We start from the raw sequence: 19,288 nt of genomic DNA, 5'->3' as shown, positions 1-19,288 counted from the left end.
CACTTTGTAGACCAGGCTGGCCTTGAACTCAGAAATCCGCCTGCCTCTGCCTCCCGAGTGCTGGGATTAAAGGCGTGCGCCACCACCGCCCGGCTGAGACCTTGTTTATAGTGACTGAAATCAAGAATTCTTACTTAGGTATCAAACAGTACCTGTATGCCCCTACTGTTTCCAGGCTTGTCATAAGTACAGCCTATCAGTTAGGGGGTTATGTAACCAAGGAAATGGGATAAACATGAAGTCGATGATGTTAACATTACAAACCATGTACAGGGTTCCAGCCTCACCATTCTACTTCATCACAATTTCACTCTGATTTAATTTTTGGTTTTGCCACTGGCTTTTTATTTCAAATGTTTAAACTTAATTTTATTTATTATTAGGTGTCTATAATGTGAGTGCAGACACACATGGAGGTCAAAAGCCAACTTTTTGGGTTTTGTTGTTTTGTTTTTATTTTGTTTGGGTTTTGGTTTTCCAGTCTTGGCTAACCTAGAATTCACTATGTAGACCAAGCTGGCCTCTAACTCATAGAGATCACCTGCCTCTTCAAGTGCTGGGATTGGTGCTGACCATACCAAGTTCAGAGGACTGCTTTTAAGAAATGGCAGGGACGGGGCTGGAGAGATGGCTCAGCGGTTAAGAGCACAGACTCCTCTTCGAAAGGTCCTGAGTTCAAATCCCAGCAACCACATGGTGGCTCACAACCATCCGTAATGAGATCTGACGCCCTCTTCTGGTGTATCTGAAGACAGCTACAGTGCACTTAGATATAATAATAAATAAATCTTTTAAAAAAAAAAGAACAAAAGGCTTTGCAGAAAATAAAGCTTATAAAATAAAAAAGAAAGAAAGAAAGAAAGAAAGAAAGAAAGAAAGAAAGAAAGAAAGAAAGAAAAGTGATTCCCATTTAAAAGAAAGAAAGAAAGAAATGGCAGGGATGCTGGGCAGTGGTGGCACACACCTTTAATCCCAGCACTTGGGAGGCAGAGGCAGGTGGATTTCTGAGTTTGAGGCCAGCCTGGTCTACAGAGTGAGTTCCAGGACAGCCAGGGCTACACAGAGAAACCCTGTCTCGAAAAACCAAAAAAAAAAAAAAAAGATGGCAGGGATCAAACTCAGATCATGAGGCTTGGACATCAAGCACTTTTACCAGTTGAACCGTCTCAGCAGCTTATTCTTGGTTTTATCTTGGTTTTATAAGTGGTGTGGAGGTAGGAGGTAGTAACCACTGGACTACAATTCTTCACTGAGCAAACAGACTTTCAAGTCAACACACACTTATTTTCTGTCAATCTCATGAGAAATCCATGGCCTGAAAAAAACTCAGCTGAACTGCCAATCTCTTCCTCTTCTAGAACAGAAACCCTCTCCTCCCACCTGTCCCACCATCCTTAACAGAGCTCAACTCTGCATCCAAGCGTCATGATCCCAGCCCAGATTATTTCATTGGCAAATTTCTAAGAGAAATTCCCATTCAGGTTCTACTCCAGAAAAAGCAGGCAGAAGAGAAAAGAATAATTTGATTTCTTTAAGTCTTAGAGATGGCACTTGAAGTAACTGAAATCTCGTTCTGTCTCAAACCTGTGGTACTGTCCAATTCATACTGACCCAAAGATTATTCTATTCTTCTCCTGGAACTAATAATCTCGGGATACTTTGTGTCCAGAATGATCTCTAAACAGAACTAAACAAAGGAAATTTCCAAACCTACTCACTGCTCCTAATTTCTTCTGGTACTAATGGCCAAGTTATCAGCAGTACCATTGGTCAAATGCATGCCCTCTGTTCATACTGATTCCCACCTAGAAAGCACACCTAATGCTAATTTTATCACACATACCCCTGTTAAGTTTGATTTTGTTTGCCTTTGAGCAATATAAAAAACGCATTACACACAGCCTTCTGGAACTCACCCATTTTGTTAGTATTCACTTATTGTTCATGTGCATCCAAGTGCACACATGCCATACTGCATGTGTGGAGGTCAGAGTACAATTTCAGAAGTTGATTGTTAACAACTCCACCTTGTTGAAGCAGGATCTCTGCTGCCATTTCTCCTGTGGTTAGCACTGAATCTCTCAGGGGATTCTCCTGCTTCTGTCACCCATCTCTCCACAATAATGCTGGGATAACAGATACTTAGCAATGAATCTAACTTTGTTATGTGGGTTCTAGGTACTAAACTTGGGCCATTAGACTTGTTCAGCTAGCTAGCACTTTTACCTACTGAGTACTCCTCAGCCTGACTTGCCTATTTTTAATGGGCATTACTAAGAATGCCTATGCTATTACATGCTACTGATGTCCCTCATTTTCATTGCTCAATAATTATGTGATTATATCAAATAATTTTTCTCTTATTCCAATGATGATGATCTGAGCTATTCCCAAGGTCTGTTGCTGTAAACAGTTTTGTAAGCATTCCTGTATGACTTTGAGTTTGCATACACAGGAACAAAAATGCTGGGTCAAAGAGATAAACTATTTTGCTTTATAAAGTCATCAAATTGTTTTTCTGGTCCAACAGGATGGCTCAGTGGGTAAAAAGACTTACTTACTACCAAGCTTCATGACCTAAGTTGGACCTCTAGAACTCTCAGTAGAAGAAGACTGACTCTAGCAAGTTGTCCTTCTGACCTCCAAAAGCACAAACATGTGTGTACACACAAATATACAAGTGCACACACATACACATACAACACAATACATGAATAAGAAACTTTTTTCCTAAAATGGCTGTGCAGACAATAAAGGAAATCTTTGGAATTTTACAGCCTTTAGTATAGTTGGGTATTACCAGATTCTTACTTTTTGTTAATAAACATGGGTACTAAATAGCAAGTCCCTTTGGTTCTATTTTACTTCCCTCTAGAGGTTACACAGCTGTCACACGAAGAGGGGCATCTCTCTTCATTTATATTCTCACCATGTATATATTATTTCTTACTTTTCCAATAAGCTTTGCAGTAACTAATATTCTTTTTTATATCACTTAAGATTGAACTCAGGACTTGATATATGCTCTACCACTTAGCTGTATACTGGCCCTTCACTTAAAATCTGAGATAAGGTCTTGTTAAGTTGCCCCCACACTATCCTTGAACTTGCTATATATATAGCCCAAAAAGGCCATGTAATTGTGATTATGCTCCCAAGATACAACTGTATGCCACCACACCTGGCTAAGAAATTTTAAGCTACATTTTAAATAATTTATTAATAAATATATACATAAAATATCATGCATATAACTGTGCACTATGTGCAAATCCTCAGAAGCCAGAAGAGGGTATTGGATCTCCTAAAACTGTGTAAGTGCTGGGGATTGAACCTGAGTTCTCTGGAAAGCAGTCAGTGCTCTTAACCACCAAGCAAGCCATCTCTTCGGCACCTTTCAAATACATTTTATGATTAATCTTACGTTTTTCTGCATCTTACAAGCACCTTCTCCCAGTTTGTAGCCTATCTTTATACTCCCTTTAAGATACATTCTGGGGCTGGAGAGATGGTTGGGCTAGAGAGATGGCTCATCGGTTAAGAGCACTGACTGCTCTTCCAAAGGTCCTGAATTCAAATCCCAGCAACCACATGGTGGCTTACAGCCATCCATAATGAAATCTGATGCCCTCTTCTGGAGTGTCTGAAGACAGCTACAGTGTGCTTACATATAATAAATAAATAAAAATCTTTTTTTAAAAAAATACATTTTGATAGCCAGATGGATTTCTATGAGTTTGAGGTCAGACTGATCTAAAGAGTGAGTTTTAAGATAGCCAAGGCTACACAAAGAAACCCTATCTCAAAAACCAGAAACATACATGTGTGTTTGTGTGTGTGTGTGGTGTGTCTTTGTCTGGGTGTATGTGTATGGGAGCACTCTGATGGAGAGCTTAGTGTCAATCAGATTTGCTGAGCTTTGATTAGTTGTTGCAATTTCTCTATTTGCTAGACTTTTACCTAAGATTAAAACAAGTTGCTCCTTGATAATTTAAGACTTGTAAGATTATGGGGAGAGAGGGAATACTTAAGAGGTCCATAGAGTATTTATCTATCCTGTTCCAAGCCGGGAGTTCCATCCCCAAAGAAACAACCAAAACCCCAAAATGCAGTTACAATTTTCTAATTTTGACAAAATGTTTCAAAGACTGATGTAACATTTACAGACTTTACCCCTGAGCTTTAAAAATGTGTTACATCTGAGGTACATTGGCTTCTTTGTTCCCATTTCTGCCAACTCTTCTTAAACTAACCATGGTCTATCAGTTGCTTTTGCTGTTGCCTCACTACACAAGCTAGGCAAGCCCTGCACCAAGAAGCTACATCTTATCTTGGTCCCCATTTTTCAGAATGTTTGATTTTTGAAATAGACCAGTCTCATTCTGTAATCAAGAGTGGCCTGGAACGTACTATATACTCCGATTGCCCTAGAACTCATAGAGGACCCCCCTGTCTGCCTCCTGAGGGCTGGGGTTAAAGCCCAAGTTCCTTAAAAGAATCATCTGGCTTTGTCAGTCCTGCCCTATACCATCTGTATCAGCATTCTCATTTTTCTTTCTACCTATCATTGCCTCTTCCTTTTTGATTGGTTTGTTCTATCATTAAAAAGGGGTTCTAGATTTGTTTGGTTTTTATAGTACTGAAGATTAACCTTAAGGATTCATGTATGCTAAGAAATACTCCACCATGAACTTATATTCCCAGGCATTCTGTAAGCTTATTTTAAGTCAGCTCTCAATAAGTTGCCAAGACTGACCAAACTCATGATCCTCTTGCCTCAGACTCCTGAATATCTGGGATTACTGAGGTATATAACCATAACTAGATTATTAGTTTTGTAGCTATGTGATTCTAGATGTGTTTTCTTATTTCTATAATGACTATAATTACTAAAAATACAAAATAATAATTTAGAAAAAAAATCTAGTGTAGCTGCCTTTTTATACAGCACATGCAACTGCACGGTGGCCATTGATTAGAGAATCCACTGATCAAGAACAAAAGCAGACCAGAGAGGAGCATGAACCTAAAAACACTCAAAGTCCCAATTCCAGTTCTTTTTCTGGGCTAGATAATGCTAGAATCATCACCTTAGTCTCTGGACCTCATTCATTGTTCTAAAATGAAGTACTTTATCTTATACTCAATGTAATTATTATAATAGTCTGTGATTATAGAATATTTAAATTTTAAAAGGGGGTTGAAAGAGAGAATAATGTCTTAAAAATATAAGATCAAAATAATATCTCCAAAAATTCTAAGACTCCAACACTAGAGAATATTCACACATGAATTCATATGTATACACATAATTTACAATTGCTCATATCAAAAAGTAGTTTACATGGGCATAGTGACACATGCCTATAATTCCAGTTCTTAGGAGGATCAGAAGTTCAAAGTCCTCTTTGGGCACATACTGAGTTCTAGGACAGCATGGACAACAGAAGTCCACCTTAAAAAAAAGAACAAATCTGGTCTGTCTATAAAAAGCCTTTTATTTTTCTTTCCAGTTATTCATTAACCCATCCCCGGGGCCAACTTCCTATAGAACAGCATTTTTAACAATAACTACTACTGCCTAACAAATAATCTAAGTTTCTAATAAAGGGAAATCGAGGCAGATTATGTATCTATGGTTATGTATCCATCTAATAAGAGGAAATAGAGACAGATTATGTATCCATGATTTGAGAAGATACTGATAAAGACCATGTACTCATGATGGGAGAAGAGACAGCACAGATCACGTGTTCACAAATGGATGCAATATAAAGAGAGTCAGGGTAGCCAGAGAGTATTGCTTACCTGAGTATCCAAAGGAAATACTGGAGATGGGGCTCAGGTAGATGCCTTTGCCATAGGCTGCTCCATGCAGCTTGCAGGGAAACACCAGGATGAATATATGAGCCTAGGCCCCCCATGGCTGTATATTAGGCATCCAAACCACTTATGTTGCAGTCTTCTTCTGTCTTTCCATTTGCCTACCTTCTCATGCATCCAAATAACTCTAGGTACCTACTCTAGAAAGCTGATTGGCTAAACTGCTTGCTTACAAAGCACTAGAGATTACTGCCTTAGAGAATGGGGAGGAACAGAGCCATGGAGTCACTGCCTCACCATTCATACTTCTGACCTCAGGCCTTCATACATTTTCAGATTCTTAAACAAAGGAACTATGGAAGAGGTAGCAGGAAGAGGAACAAAAACCACTCCCAGTAGTTTCTCAGGACACTGAAATAAGTCTTTGTAACATACCTTGAAGAGCCATAAAATGGAAATTCACTGTCATTATAACAGGTTAATTCACATTCCCCAAATTACCAAAACACAGCTCAACCTAAAATATACAACAGCCACATTCATTCTACATCCACAATGCCAACTTTTTCTGTAAGGAAGCTCCTAAATAGGCTAGGGATGAAAATGCTGAGGCATGAACAGGTTTTCAAGAACTTTATAGCAGACTACCATAAAACTGAGTGAAGTGGAGAGTGGAAAGAAAGACGAAAGGGACATAGCCTCACCTGCAGTTTGGTGTAGGATGCATTGACCAGCCCATTGCGCAGGATTGAATGCCAATTCTCAATGTGGGACCCACTGTAAGGCAGAATACTACATGTCTCCTCACTGTATTTGATTCCTAGTACTTCCCAAACTCCTTAGGCACACATTACATGCCGATGGGCAGACACACCTATGGCTGACATGCTCACAGATATATTCATAAGCAGCAAGCTGTGTGTGTGGCTAAACATTACATCTGTTGTCCAACTAACCACATCTTGTTTGTTTGTTTGTTTGTTTGTTTGTTTGTTTGTTTTTCGAGACAGAGTTTCTCTGTGTAGCCCTGGCTGTCCTGGAACTTACTTTGTGGACCAGGCTGGCCTCGAACTCAGAAATCCACCTGCCTCTGCCTCCCAAGTGCTGGAATTAAAGGCATGCCTCACCACCACCCAGCAGCTAACCACATCTTAAACCCTCAACTACAAGATCAGTATTTTCCATTTCCCTATTTTCTTGGTGTTTTAAATTCAATAAATTCATCTCAAATCCAACAAACTGATCACTGATCTCAAATACTGTTTTCTAGTTCAGAAATCATAACGTTTTTTTTAAAGTACTAACAACTCCCTTTAATTTATCCTTAATACTTTTCTCTTTCTCCATCCCCACCATTAGAAATAAATTGTAGATTTCTTCACAAAACATACAAATCTATCTTTCCAGTCTGTTCTGTGTAGCTTTTTACATGTAAATATTCTTTCCATTCAACTACAACATAAGCAATTTAAAAATAATAATCATGTCATACATAATAGCATTTTAATCCTTTATAGACCCTACCACAGTAGCATTTAATAAATCACAGCTGATTAGCCGACAATCATGAAAAAATGTAACTCCTATATCCCATGGCCCTATTCCCTACCCCACCACCTCTTGCTGACCAGCCTCCACCTTCCTTACTGGAAAGCAAAGGTGCTTCCGTAGAGCTTCTTGGCGGTCCGGAACCGAGCCTCCTTGGCAGGAGGGCTGCTCAGCAGGAGGAATTGGTGTGAGGTGTGCATGAACTTCAGCTGCTGCCCAGGGTGGGGGTGGGATAAAAAAAACAGAGTAGAAATAGAGATCAGGGAGGGAAAGATTGGGAACAGGAAACAAATCATATCTACACTAACCCTGAACAAAGGAAATTGATGGCAGTACCAACCAAGCTAGTTAGAGCAGGAGGAGGTGAATGGGCATAAAGTCCCTCCTTGCCTCTCACTAGGAGTTTGAAGCTTACAGAGGGAGACTAATCACTTACCCTGCTGAGAGGTAGTTTGACAATGTGTGACCTGTTGCTAGAAATTATCCTGGGCAGAAAGAGAAAATGAGAAGGGACAGATTAAGTACATGGTAAAGCAATCTGAAAAAGCAACTTACTTCTAGTCTAGGGTCAGCAAATAAGATTCTAGTGTCTGAATTGTGTGCTTATATCCAGGCCATATTGATATTTAAGTGATAATGCTTATATATAAACTATATACACTATGTATATATGTAGTATATATGTGTGAGTTTATAAATATCATATATATATATATTTTTTTTTTTTAAAAGAGAAGCTACCAACCAACCAATTATCAAGAAATTAAACAATGGATAAAAAGAGTCAAGGGGAAAGCTATTACATCTATGGAGAGAAAAGCATAGAACAAAAAGAATGTTAGCTGTTACCAATTAGAGAGGTGTGTGTGTGTTGGGGGGGGAGCGGTAGGTCTGAATCAAAAACAGCTTAACTTGTGTCTGGGGTTTAAAGTCTCAAAACGGAGACTCAGGAATCATCCAACTTAAGTTCAGAAGAATCCTAAAGGCTCCCAGAGATGGGAAAGTGGAAAGGATACTATATAGGTTGGGGAAAACAAAAACCAGAAGAAACTAGGATGAACTTTCTGAGGAGTCAAGGGCATACTAGGCTGTATATAGGCTAATCACAGAGGCAAGAGAGCAAAAGCACAAAACACTGAGCGTTCAGCAAGAACACTATTGCCTACAGTGGATAAAATGTATTTTCTGTACCTAATCTATGTATTTGTTTTGTGGTTGTTTAGATGTGTGTGTGTGTATGCAGTTGTACATTGGGAGGTGGCACATGTGTGCCTGTGAGGCCAGAAGTCAGCCTCAGGTGTTCTTCCTTAGGAGATGCCCACCTTGTTTGTGTAATCAAGTCTTTCACTGGGACCTGGGGCACACTGAGTAAAGTACTTTGGCTGGCCAATGAGCCCAAAGATCTCCCTATCTCTTCTCCCCAGTGCTGGGATTATAAGTATATACTTGTAATTACATCATGCCTGGCTGGTTTTGTGGCTGCCAGGGATCAAACTCAGTTCCTCATGCTTCTATGTAAGTATTTCACCAACTGAAGAATCTCCTCAGGTTCTCACCATGAACTTTGGAAGTCTATGTCTGGTATTTACTCATGCTATGAGGGAGTAATCTACTCATTGGCTTCGTAGTGTCAGAGGCTGACTTGGAAGGAAGCAAACTAGAAAGAACTGTCAGGAAAACAGAGAAGTCCGCAGGGGGGAGGAAGAGGAATAGGGAATAGTCCAATTCTTTGCTAGCAGTAGAAACAAAAGCTTATCTGGCTCTAGTCCCTCAACATACATAGGAGAAGGAGATAGCAGGTAGAGATGAATTTCTTTGAACACACAAAAAAACTAAGCTAAAATGAACCGGGATGTGGTAAGAAGCTCAAAACCTACTAATGGCAGCTATAGTTAGTAGCATTAAATTTTTGAAAATTGCTAAGTCATCATGGGCAAACAGTGCAGCAACCAAAAACCTCTAATGACCCATTTTATAATGCATGTTGTACATGACAAATAACCATACTGTATATATTTTTAAAATCTTATAACTAAAAGAAGTAAGAAAACAAACATTGAGAGAAATCATGTCAGAATTTGTGAACTCTTTGCAGGATCTCAGTTACTGTTCAAGTCAAGGCTTGCCAGCATAACACCAAGAAAAAGCAGTCATACTTACAACCGTGTAAAGCATGCTGAAGTGCCCCCACAACTCCTTCCTCCCCCACTCCCTATGAAGCCTGAGCCATTCTATCCATACCACTGCAGAAGAGGATGGGCCAAGGGATCCAGCTTGTCCATCTGTTTCTTGATTTCCAAATATGAGCCCTGTAAGACGATGGCCATAGATTATCTCCCAGGAGAGAAAGGACCCCTTCCACTTTCTGTAGATTACTGAAACTCAAAGCAAGATAAGAAATTGGAGGAATAAAGAGGCCCACCCTTAAAGAGGCCCAGGTGGGTTGGGAAGACTCATAAATATGAAAATGACTGAATATGCTTACAAAACAACATGCAGGTGGGTCTCCCTCATTTTATGCAATTCCTACAGCTCTAAAAAAGTTGCTTATAAATCAAAAAATAAAATCAATGTCCCCCCAAAATTAGGCTAAAGAATCTTGTGGTATATCTTCACATAAAACAGTCTTTCTACTAAGTATATCATCCCTTCTAGGTGCACCTTCTGTGTTAGTCTTCACTGTGATATATAGGATTTGCTGAGAAGAGGCCCACCTGTAACTGTGAGTACAAATGAATGTCTATTCATGCAGATACTGCAGACGAGGGGTGGGGAAATCTGGTGAGGGACAGCCTTGAGTCAAAGGATGATCACTGCTCCGTGTGTGGCTGCCCCACCCCTAGAAGGACAGAATATGCAGCCCCTGGATCTATTGCCTCATCTTCAAGCCTCTTCTTCACCCTCCCAACCTTGAGCAGAGGTCTTTCCCTCACTTCTCTAATTCCCTAAGAACTATGGGAAAATGTTAAAATATGAACAACTTGTGAAAGATCAGCAGCAAAGATAAAGTTGGGAGAGACACATTGGGAGTGAGAGAATTGGGGTAAGAAAGCTAGCAAAACAAAAAACAGGAACTTGGAAGGGTACAGAGGGAACATAAAAAAAATGGAAGAATCTGAGTGTCTTCTCTGAACCTTATCCTAGTCCAGAGAATTACAAGCAGGAAAGGGCATGGAGCTTGGCAAAGAGAAGGCAAATACCTGGGTCATCTCCCGGATGGACATCACACTATCCAGAGCTTTCTGAAGCCGCTCATAATTCTTCTTCTATTGATAGTCAATGAGAAAAAAAGAATCAGACGAAGAAATACAAATCAGATACAAAGATACAATGAAAAAGAAGGTAAGTTTAAGTCTAGACCTAAGCGTGCGATGGAAATACGAATTTTATTAGAAAACTCTAGAGTTACATGCTGGTCCTCTTTTACCAGTTGTAATTAATCCTGTTTGCAAATAACAAGAAGTATTTTGCTTGTTTGATTTTTTTTTTCATGTCAGGATTTTAGTGTTGCTAGGGATCGATCCCATGGCATCATACATGCTGATTGAATTATGCATCTACATTGAGTTATACCCTAGCGTCTATTTGTAACTCTGATCATCCTCAGAGATGTCCTCAGAATTAAACAAATGTTTAAATCTAGTTATGTTGTGCCCAATGTACTGACATAACAATAAGGCATTGTGATATACAGTGATGGTTAATTTTAGAAGTCATTTTGAAAGCTGGTGATGCATGCCTTTAATACACATGGAAAGAAGAGGCAGGTGGATCTCTGAATTTGAGGCCAGCCTGGTCTACAGAGTGAGTTCCAGGACAGCCAGGGCTACACAGTGAAACCTTGTCTTGGAAGAACAAAGTCAATGGGGTGCCTACTTATTTGGTTAAACATGACTTCTGGGTTTGTTGTTCTGATTTAACAGCTGAATAAGTACACTAGGCAAAGAAGATCATATTCCCTAATAAGGATCTCATCTAATCAAATAGACACTCAAATGGAATAAAAAAAGCTAACCTTCCTCAACCCTGGCTCTTGAATAAAAGAGTATTCTCCTCCCAGCTTCAGATCTGAATGAATTGCAAAATTGGCCCTATGAGCCTTGAGCCTGTATGGTCCTCAGACTGGAACAACACACTTGGCTCTCAAGCCTGTAGACTGAAACTGGAATGTCATTCACCACAGGCTCTCTGGAGTTTCCAGCTTGCTTACTGTAGATATGGAGAGTTCTTAGCCTCTCTCAAGTAGATGGGGTTATTTCCCATAGTAAACTCTCCCTCTGTAATTCACATGGGTATGAATGGAATATATTTACAGTAATTCACAGCTTTTAGCTTCTCCTCTGGAGAACCCTCAGAGGGTATTATATACATTATCTCTCGTTTTTATAACAATCCACAAAATAACTACTACACCCTTTTATAGGCAGGGCAGTTGAAAATGAGAAAGTTTAAGTGCCTTCCTAGCACCATTCTACTCGAAAGCCAAAGATCTTCTGATGGAACCTGGGTCTGACTGGCTCCCAAAAAGCCTACCTCCTTCACTGTTGTTCTGCTCTACTTTCCTTCCAGTCATGATCTCAGTGGATAGCCTAAGTTAGCCTGAAGTTTACTATGTAACCGAGGCGGGCCTCAAATCATAAGCAATTCTCCTGCCTCAGTCCAAGTGCTGGGACTGCAGGTATGAGCCACCACATCTAGCCCAAACCTATAGAACATGTTCTCCCCATCATGATTATAACAGGTACTAATTTTTCTTCCCTTCTTTTGACAAACCCAGCTATTTCGTCAGATTAACCCTAGAATTAAAGAGTACCCAAGAAACAAGTGTTCCATTTCTTCTGTCCTTTACATGAACTGTATGTATTAAAATGACAACCGAACCTCCCACCATTTACCATTTCTGATCGTTAGCTTTTTCTTCCAAAACAAATATACCTTAGGGTTAAAGGCCAGAGTCTTGGGATCAGTGGGGTCCACCACAGAGGGATAAGGCTCAAAGATGATGCTTTTTCTAGGGGATTCCAAAGCTGCTCTACACATGGCCACCAGCAGATCTACCACCTTAGAAGAAAAGAAAGGGTAAGAGCTAAATGACTCCCAGTTCTGGGAGTCAAGTGGTCTCCAGACTGCAAATACTTTTTCATGCCTTTCTAGTTAAAAAAATACAAAATTATAAAGATACTGGGGCTATAGAAATCACTCAATGGCTAAGAATATTTGATGCTCTTGCAGAGGGCCAGGGTTCAGTTCCCAGCACCCACATGACAGCTTACCATCTGTAGCTCCAATTCTAGAGGATCTGATACCTTCCTTCTGACCTCTGTGGTTATCAGACACCCACAGAGTATACACACATGCATGCAGGAAAAACACTTACACGAATAAAATAAAAATAAATCTTTGAACTTCAAATACTAGCAAAATGATTAAAGAAAGAAATACCATCTCTAATTCCCCAAACGAATTCATTTGCTCCTAAGTAACTATAAAATTTGAGGAGTAGCCTTCCAGATATTCTGATATTTATCTGTTCTTTCCTTCTTGATCAAAGAGGGCTGGGAATGAATGGAGGACCTCATCTCTGCTAAGGAAGCACTTGCAACTCTTTAACTGAAAAAACCCTCAAGCTAAAGGAACATGTCACCACCACAAGCCTGAGTTGGTATTTGATTTTAGACATAACTGTGTATTATAATTTAATGTGTATAAATAACATCTGTTCAGTATTTTTGAAGTAGGGATAGACCATAATTTGAGTGGACCTCCTACAGAGTCTATTATCCATTTTTGTTTTATTATAAGCTTTGTATTGTAGTGAACATCATTAATCATAAAAGTATATTTGGGGGCTGGAGAGATGGCTCAGCAGTTAAGAGCACTGAGTGCTCTTCCAGAGGTCCTGAGTTCAATTCTCAGAAACCACATGGTGGCTCACAATCATCTGTAATGAGATCTGTATGAGGATGCCCTCTTCTGGTGTGTCTGAAGATAGCTACAGTGTACTTATATATAATAAATAAATAATTCGTTTTTTAAAAAAGTATATTTGGAGGCTAAATTCCAAGGAATGAAATTGCTGGATTCCTTTGCTTTTTTGCCTTGTTTTGAAATGGGGTCTTGCTATATAGTTCTGGTTGCACTGGAACTCACTATGGAGACCAAGCTGGCCTCAAATTCAGAGACCCTCCTGCCTCTGCCTTCTAAATCCTGAGATTAAAGGCATGCGCCACCATGCTTGGCCTCTTGTTGATCCCAATTCCCCAGGATCTTTTTCCTACCTCTGCTCCTGTAGCCACTTCTTCTGCAGCTCCAGACATGACTCCCAGTGTGTAGAAGGAGAAGACGCATAACTCACGAGTACAGACAGCTGGCTAAAGGGACACATAAAACAGTGGAGCCATGGGTTGCGTATTGATGAGATGTAGGGAAAGATAGAACTGACTTTATACAATTCTAGAGTAAGGCAAGAGTCTGAGATGGGCAGGGTATGTTGAAGGGGACTGTCAATCAAAATTTACATGTCTTTCTAGTAAGTTTGAGTGACTTTTGTCTATCTATAAAGTTTTCTCTGGTCCTGAAGGTAGTTAGAGATTCTCTCTTCTGAGTTTCCAGAGCACTGCTCCTTAGTCTTAAATATATCCACATAGATTATAACTTATAGCTAAGTGTTTGGCCTACCTACTGAGATTTGGGAATAGCCAAGTACACCCTGGTCAATACCAGATCCCTGCTTATAGTCCAGAGAAAATTATTTTCTAAAAAAAAAAACAATTATTTCTAGAGTTTCCAGGATTGAGGACAGAACTCATCCTTTAATACAGGCCTAGGAAGAAAGGAGAAAGGATTAAGGAAGAGGGTCAGAGCAGGGGCCTATACCTTGAGCATGGACCCATTCTGGAAGACATGCTGCTCATCACAAACCACACAGTACTCATTTAACGTTGGAATCCTCTGCTCTGCATACTTCATAATCTGGAGAGAGAACAGAATCCACATCCTTTGGAATTATAGATGGTTTTCTTGTTGTTTTGGAGATAATGGACATAATTTAAGCTTTTCTAGCTTAGATCTTGAACTTAAACTGATGGCCTCACTAAACTGGTAACTCTATTTTTTTTTTTTTTTTAAATGACTGAACTGTGTTCACACTACAAACATAGTGGGAACAAAGAGAACATAGTACATTTCTTTTTTTTTTTTTTAAGATTTATTTATTGATTATATGTAAGTACACTGTAGCTGTCTTCAGACACTCCAGAAGAGGGAGTCAGATCTCGTTACGGATGGTTGTGAGCCACTATGTGGTTGCTGGGATTTGAACTCTGGACCTTCGGAAGAGCAGTCGGGTGCTCTTACCCACTGAGCCATCTCACCAGCCCGGTAACTCTATTTTTACAGTACAAATAAGAACAGTATAACCTTTGAGACAGAACTCTTAAGTTGACATCTATATCAGCTATTTACTATCAAATATAACTTGGAGAGTCAGAAAAATTTAGCCTTGTTTTCATCATTTATAAAGTGGTACTGTATGCACCTCATAGGTATATTGCAAGGAATGAGATTTATCCATGGGAATATTCAAATTCTGAGAGGGCGTCAAGCCTGTGAACCTGAGTTACTGGAACCCATATGCAGAAGGAAAGAACCAACACCCAGAAGTGTCTTCTGACCTTCACATAAGTGTTACAGTACACAAGTGTGTGCATGCATGCATATACACACACACTCTCCCCCTCTAATTAATTACATTTAAAAAGTCAATTCAGGAAATAAGTAACTCAAGAGCTAGGAGACTTAGGCAGTTGGACGGGTGAGCAACAGGGAAGAGCGCTGGAAAAAAGATCTGGACTTGTTTACCTGGACAAGGAATCCATACTCCAGAGTGGGGATGTTCTTGCAGTGACCACTGACCTAGTAAGAGCACAAGACAGAGTCTGTTAGTCTCCAATTAAGTGGGACTCAAACAGCTCATTCACACCTACAACCCAGGATTCTCCTAAAATTGCTAAGCCTTAGCTCAGATGAGCCTAAGTAATCACAAGGCTGGAAAGATCTTTATAAGTTTTTATTAAAGGTTCTGAAAAAGTTCCCCTGTTTTTAACCATCTTCAAAGCTAGAATAGGCTCATACAGCAACTTACTACCAAGTAGTAAGAATGACCTATATAATACATGAACTCCTTGGCATGCCAATCTCTAGACTCTGCTTTATAAACTACTATCAGACAGACCTGTCAGACATCAGAGTTTAGATACAAGCATTTAATAGTTAAACACTATATTATTCTATACATTCATGATGTATGTCTGGACTTGACTGGAAAGCTCTACCCCACTCCACCCCTTTGAAAAGTTATCATCCTCCCTCATTTCCACCCCCACCCTTCTGATACCCACATCAAGCCATCCCCAGCCCATGTACCAAAGGAGAAGTCCGTGCTGGGGGAGGGAGGCCCACGTGCTGGGGGCACAGGAGACCTGCCTGGGGGCTGGGGGGATAGCCAAACACCTCTACTTTTGGGTTCTTCATGGTGCAAGAAATGGAACGATTCATAAGGCGTCCAACTCGGAGCTCTGGTACACCCAGTTTGCCTTTCAGCATAGAGTCCTGTATGATAGGAAAACTGGGAGACCTTCAGAGAAAGAGTAAAGAAAGAGTAATCAAAGCTGAGCAGTGTAGACAAATGCAGGAAGATCTCTGTCAAATTGAGGCCAGCCTGGTCTACAAAGTGAGTTTCATGCCAGCCAGGGCTACAAAGAGAAACCCTGTCTTGAAACACACACACACACACACACACACACACACACGTAATAAAACTTGGAATTCACTATGAGCTCTAGAAGAGAAGAGAAACGAACATCATAGGCCACAAATGATCACAAATCTAAGGGACAGTCTATTGTTATCTTAAAGTATCAAAATAGAATAATAATTGTCTTTTATATCATTATTTTTATGTTCTTTAGGTTGTAGCATAGAAGAAAGGCAGAGGCAGAACCTAAGCCACCATGTCATTAAGACTAAGTATGAAGCCGGGCAGTGGTGACACACGCCTTTAATCCCAGTACTTGGAAGGCAGAGGCAGGTGGATTTCTGAGTTCGAGGCTAGCCTGGTCTAGAGTAAGTTCCAGGACAGCCAGGGCTACACAGAAAAACCCTGTCTCAAAAAAACCAATACCAAAAAAAAAAAAAAAAGACTAAGTATGGCTAAGTATACTCTTTGAAGATGATATGATCATTTTTTTGTTGTTGTTGTGTGAGAGGAGGACTAAGCATTCAATACTAAGTAATACAACTTAAACCTTGCCTAATGCCTTGTCAACTGTCCCACCATCAATAGTGATCCCTAGGACACTACAAATGTAGCTTTGTATTCACCTTTGGAGAATCACAAGGTACTAAAGTGTAGAACTATAGAACCAGGAACAAAGAATGGAGCAATGTTTACTCCCAGAGCCTAGAAATCAGTACATTCTACATATGAGCAAGAAGTTAATGTCGGGGCCAACCAGAGCGAGTAGGGTTGATCAGAGTGAGCAGAAGTCCTAAATTCAATTCCCAACAACCAGATGAAGGCTCGCAACTATCTATACAGCTACAGTGTACTCATATACATAAATAAATAAATCTTTAAAAAAACACCAACAACAAAACCTTTAAAAAAGAAAAAGAAGTGTCTATCACTCTGTCTCTTTATGGCAAGAAATAAGGAGGAGAGCAGAAGATAAGATAGAAAGATGAAGGGCTGGAAGGATGGCTCTGCTCTCGCAAAGGAGCCAGGTTTGATTCCCAGCACCCACATGGCAGCTTACAGCCATCTGTAACTCCAACTCCAGGGGATTTAACACCCTCCTCTAGCCTCAGAGTGTACCAAGCACACACACAGTACAAGCAAAACACCCATAAACATACAAAAAAAAACCAAAAACCAAAAAAAAAAAAAAACAGGGAAAATGAATACACAGGCCTGCAAAAGCTGGATATTGGCTTTACACAAGGAATGAGTTACAAATATTGAATCAAAGCAGAAGGGTAAGGATACAAAGATGACCAGGACCATGTGTATTATCATTAGCAGCTTCAGGTACAGAATTTAGTGGACTCTGTTTTTAGAGAAAAGACTGAAGAAATTGATCTAGGCTTCTGAGAGGGAAACAAGATGATCAACTCTAGGGAAATACTTACTTGGGGATGGGTGAGAAGATGCTGAGGCCAGCTCGGAACTTCTTGATGGTACCACTTGCCTTGAACCAACTGTGCCTCTTCTCCTGCTGGGTCTTCAAGAAATCATTGCTCAGATGCTTCCATTGTTGGGATGTAAACATACACAGGATTCTGGGAGATCAAGAAGATTCAGCAAGATCAGGCAGAAGAATAGGACTAATGGACAGACTTATAGACTATAAGCTAGTTATGAGAGAATAATGTATGGCTAAACCCTCCTTGATATAACACTGGTACATTGAAATACTGTCCTGAAGCACCTTCTTCATCCTAGGAAGACTCCCATTACCTGGCCCGACGGGTCACAGCATTTCTGAGAAACTATAAAAGTAAACCTCTAGTCTGGAAAAGTTTCATACCACAGATTGCTACACCGAGAACAGAACAGAGGTGTTAGGATAGAAGAGACTACAACCTTCTGCTTTGCAAATAGTACAGTAACTATGTCCATGAGATACTGTGAGTATTAGCTGAATCCCTGAATTTATGGTCTTTACCTTGCAACCCAACTTGAAAATCATTTGTCCTCGACAGGTTCTTTGTAGTATTACTCTATGCTATTGAGATAAAAAACCTCGTCAGCTTCTTCAATCTCATAACTTCACCTACAACCAATCCATCGCTTTTTCTTCTCATTAGAGAAAATCATGAGGTGTCTGATTCCCTAATTTTTCAATCCTAATACAAAATCTATTTCTACTTTAACTCTTATCTCCAGCCCTTCCTTCTCTGGAGACAAGGTGATTCTCCTAGTTAAGACTGACGTCTCTATTTGGGATCTATCGCTGCCTCTTCTTGTCTTTAGGGACCATGATCACACCTCCTTTCCCAAACTCAATAAAATACTTCATTTCCCTGCATTTCAGCTAGGCAAGTGCTCTACCTCTGAACTGTACTTTGAAGGGGTCCAGATTCCTCTGACCTCATTTTTGTGTTTCTTCTTCCCTGCATACCCTCTTGGGGGCTTCTTGGATACTTCAGGTGTTCAGACACCTTCTGCCCTTGATTCTATTTTCTTTTCACCCTCTCATGCTCCTCCAGCAGTCGTATGTCTATGGTTAGTAAGTCCCACCCACACTGATGCTTATCTCTAGCTTTAACTGATGCTCTAAGTTGTCAAGTTGATACATTGCAAACTGAATATTTCCTATATTCCAAAGATGCCCTTTAACAGCAGGTTTAAAATTCTTATCCTACAAACATCTTTGTCTTCTTATGTCCTTATTAGCAGTATAAGGTTACCCAGAGTTACTTGTGCTAGAAACCAGTAGCAATTTTCCAGTATTCTGGATTCTTAGACCATTCAATATATCTAAATCAGCCTAAGCATTACGAAGTTTATACTCTGTAAATATTCAGTCTACATATATGTAGAAAAACATTCACATATAAAATAAAATGAGTAGCTTTAGTTTTTTTGTTGTTCGTTTGAGACATGGTTTCTCTGTGTAGCCCTGACTGTTCTGGAACTCAATCTACAGAGACTTGGCTGGCCTTAGAGGGATCTGACTGCCTCTGCTTCTAGGATAAAAGGCATGAGCTACCACCAGCAACAATAAAAGAACTTTTAAGCCGGGCGTGGTGGCGCACGCCTTTAATCCCAGCACTCGGGAGGCAGAGGCAGGCGGATTTCTGAGTTCGAGGCTAGCCTGGTCTAGAGTAAGTTCCAGGACAGCCAGGGCTACACAGA

At 40.1% G+C, this 19,288-nt stretch overlaps 1 protein-coding gene across 8 annotated transcripts in view; it reads right to left on the bottom strand.

The window, feature by feature from the left end:
• Parp6 (poly(ADP-ribose) polymerase family member 6) overlaps window positions 1–19,288 on the bottom strand; it is a 32,153-nt gene that overhangs the window by 3,003 nt on the left and 9,862 nt on the right. For 3 of the 8 annotated variants that reach the window (XM_021172084.2, XM_029481718.1, XM_029481717.1), the window contains 12 exons: window positions 17,560–17,709; window positions 15,796–16,006; window positions 15,232–15,285; window positions 14,248–14,343; window positions 13,650–13,742; window positions 12,307–12,432; window positions 10,572–10,637; window positions 9,613–9,680; window positions 7,808–7,856; window positions 7,471–7,583; window positions 6,528–6,600; window positions 5,809–5,878 (listed from right to left, as the gene is read on the bottom strand). In XM_021172084.2, coding sequence (XP_021027743.1) covers window positions 5,809–5,878; window positions 6,528–6,600; window positions 7,471–7,583; window positions 7,808–7,856; window positions 9,613–9,680; window positions 10,572–10,637; window positions 12,307–12,432; window positions 13,650–13,742; window positions 14,248–14,343; window positions 15,232–15,285; window positions 15,796–16,006; window positions 17,560–17,709 — 1,169 coding nt within the window. The remainder of the gene's footprint in view (window positions 1–5,808; window positions 5,879–6,527; window positions 6,601–7,470; window positions 7,584–7,807; window positions 7,857–9,612; window positions 9,681–10,571; window positions 10,638–12,306; window positions 12,433–13,649; window positions 13,743–14,247; window positions 14,344–15,231; window positions 15,286–15,795; window positions 16,007–17,559; window positions 17,710–19,288) is intronic. The other 5 variants (XM_029481719.1, XM_029481721.1, XM_029481720.1 and 2 more) reach the window with 5 other exon arrangements.

The sequence above is a fragment of the Mus caroli genome, chromosome 9, assembly GCF_900094665.2.
Source record: "Mus caroli chromosome 9, CAROLI_EIJ_v1.1, whole genome shotgun sequence".
Lineage (NCBI taxonomy): Eukaryota > Metazoa > Chordata > Mammalia > Rodentia > Muridae > Mus > Mus caroli.
This window is presented reverse-complemented; position numbering and strand designations above follow the sequence as displayed.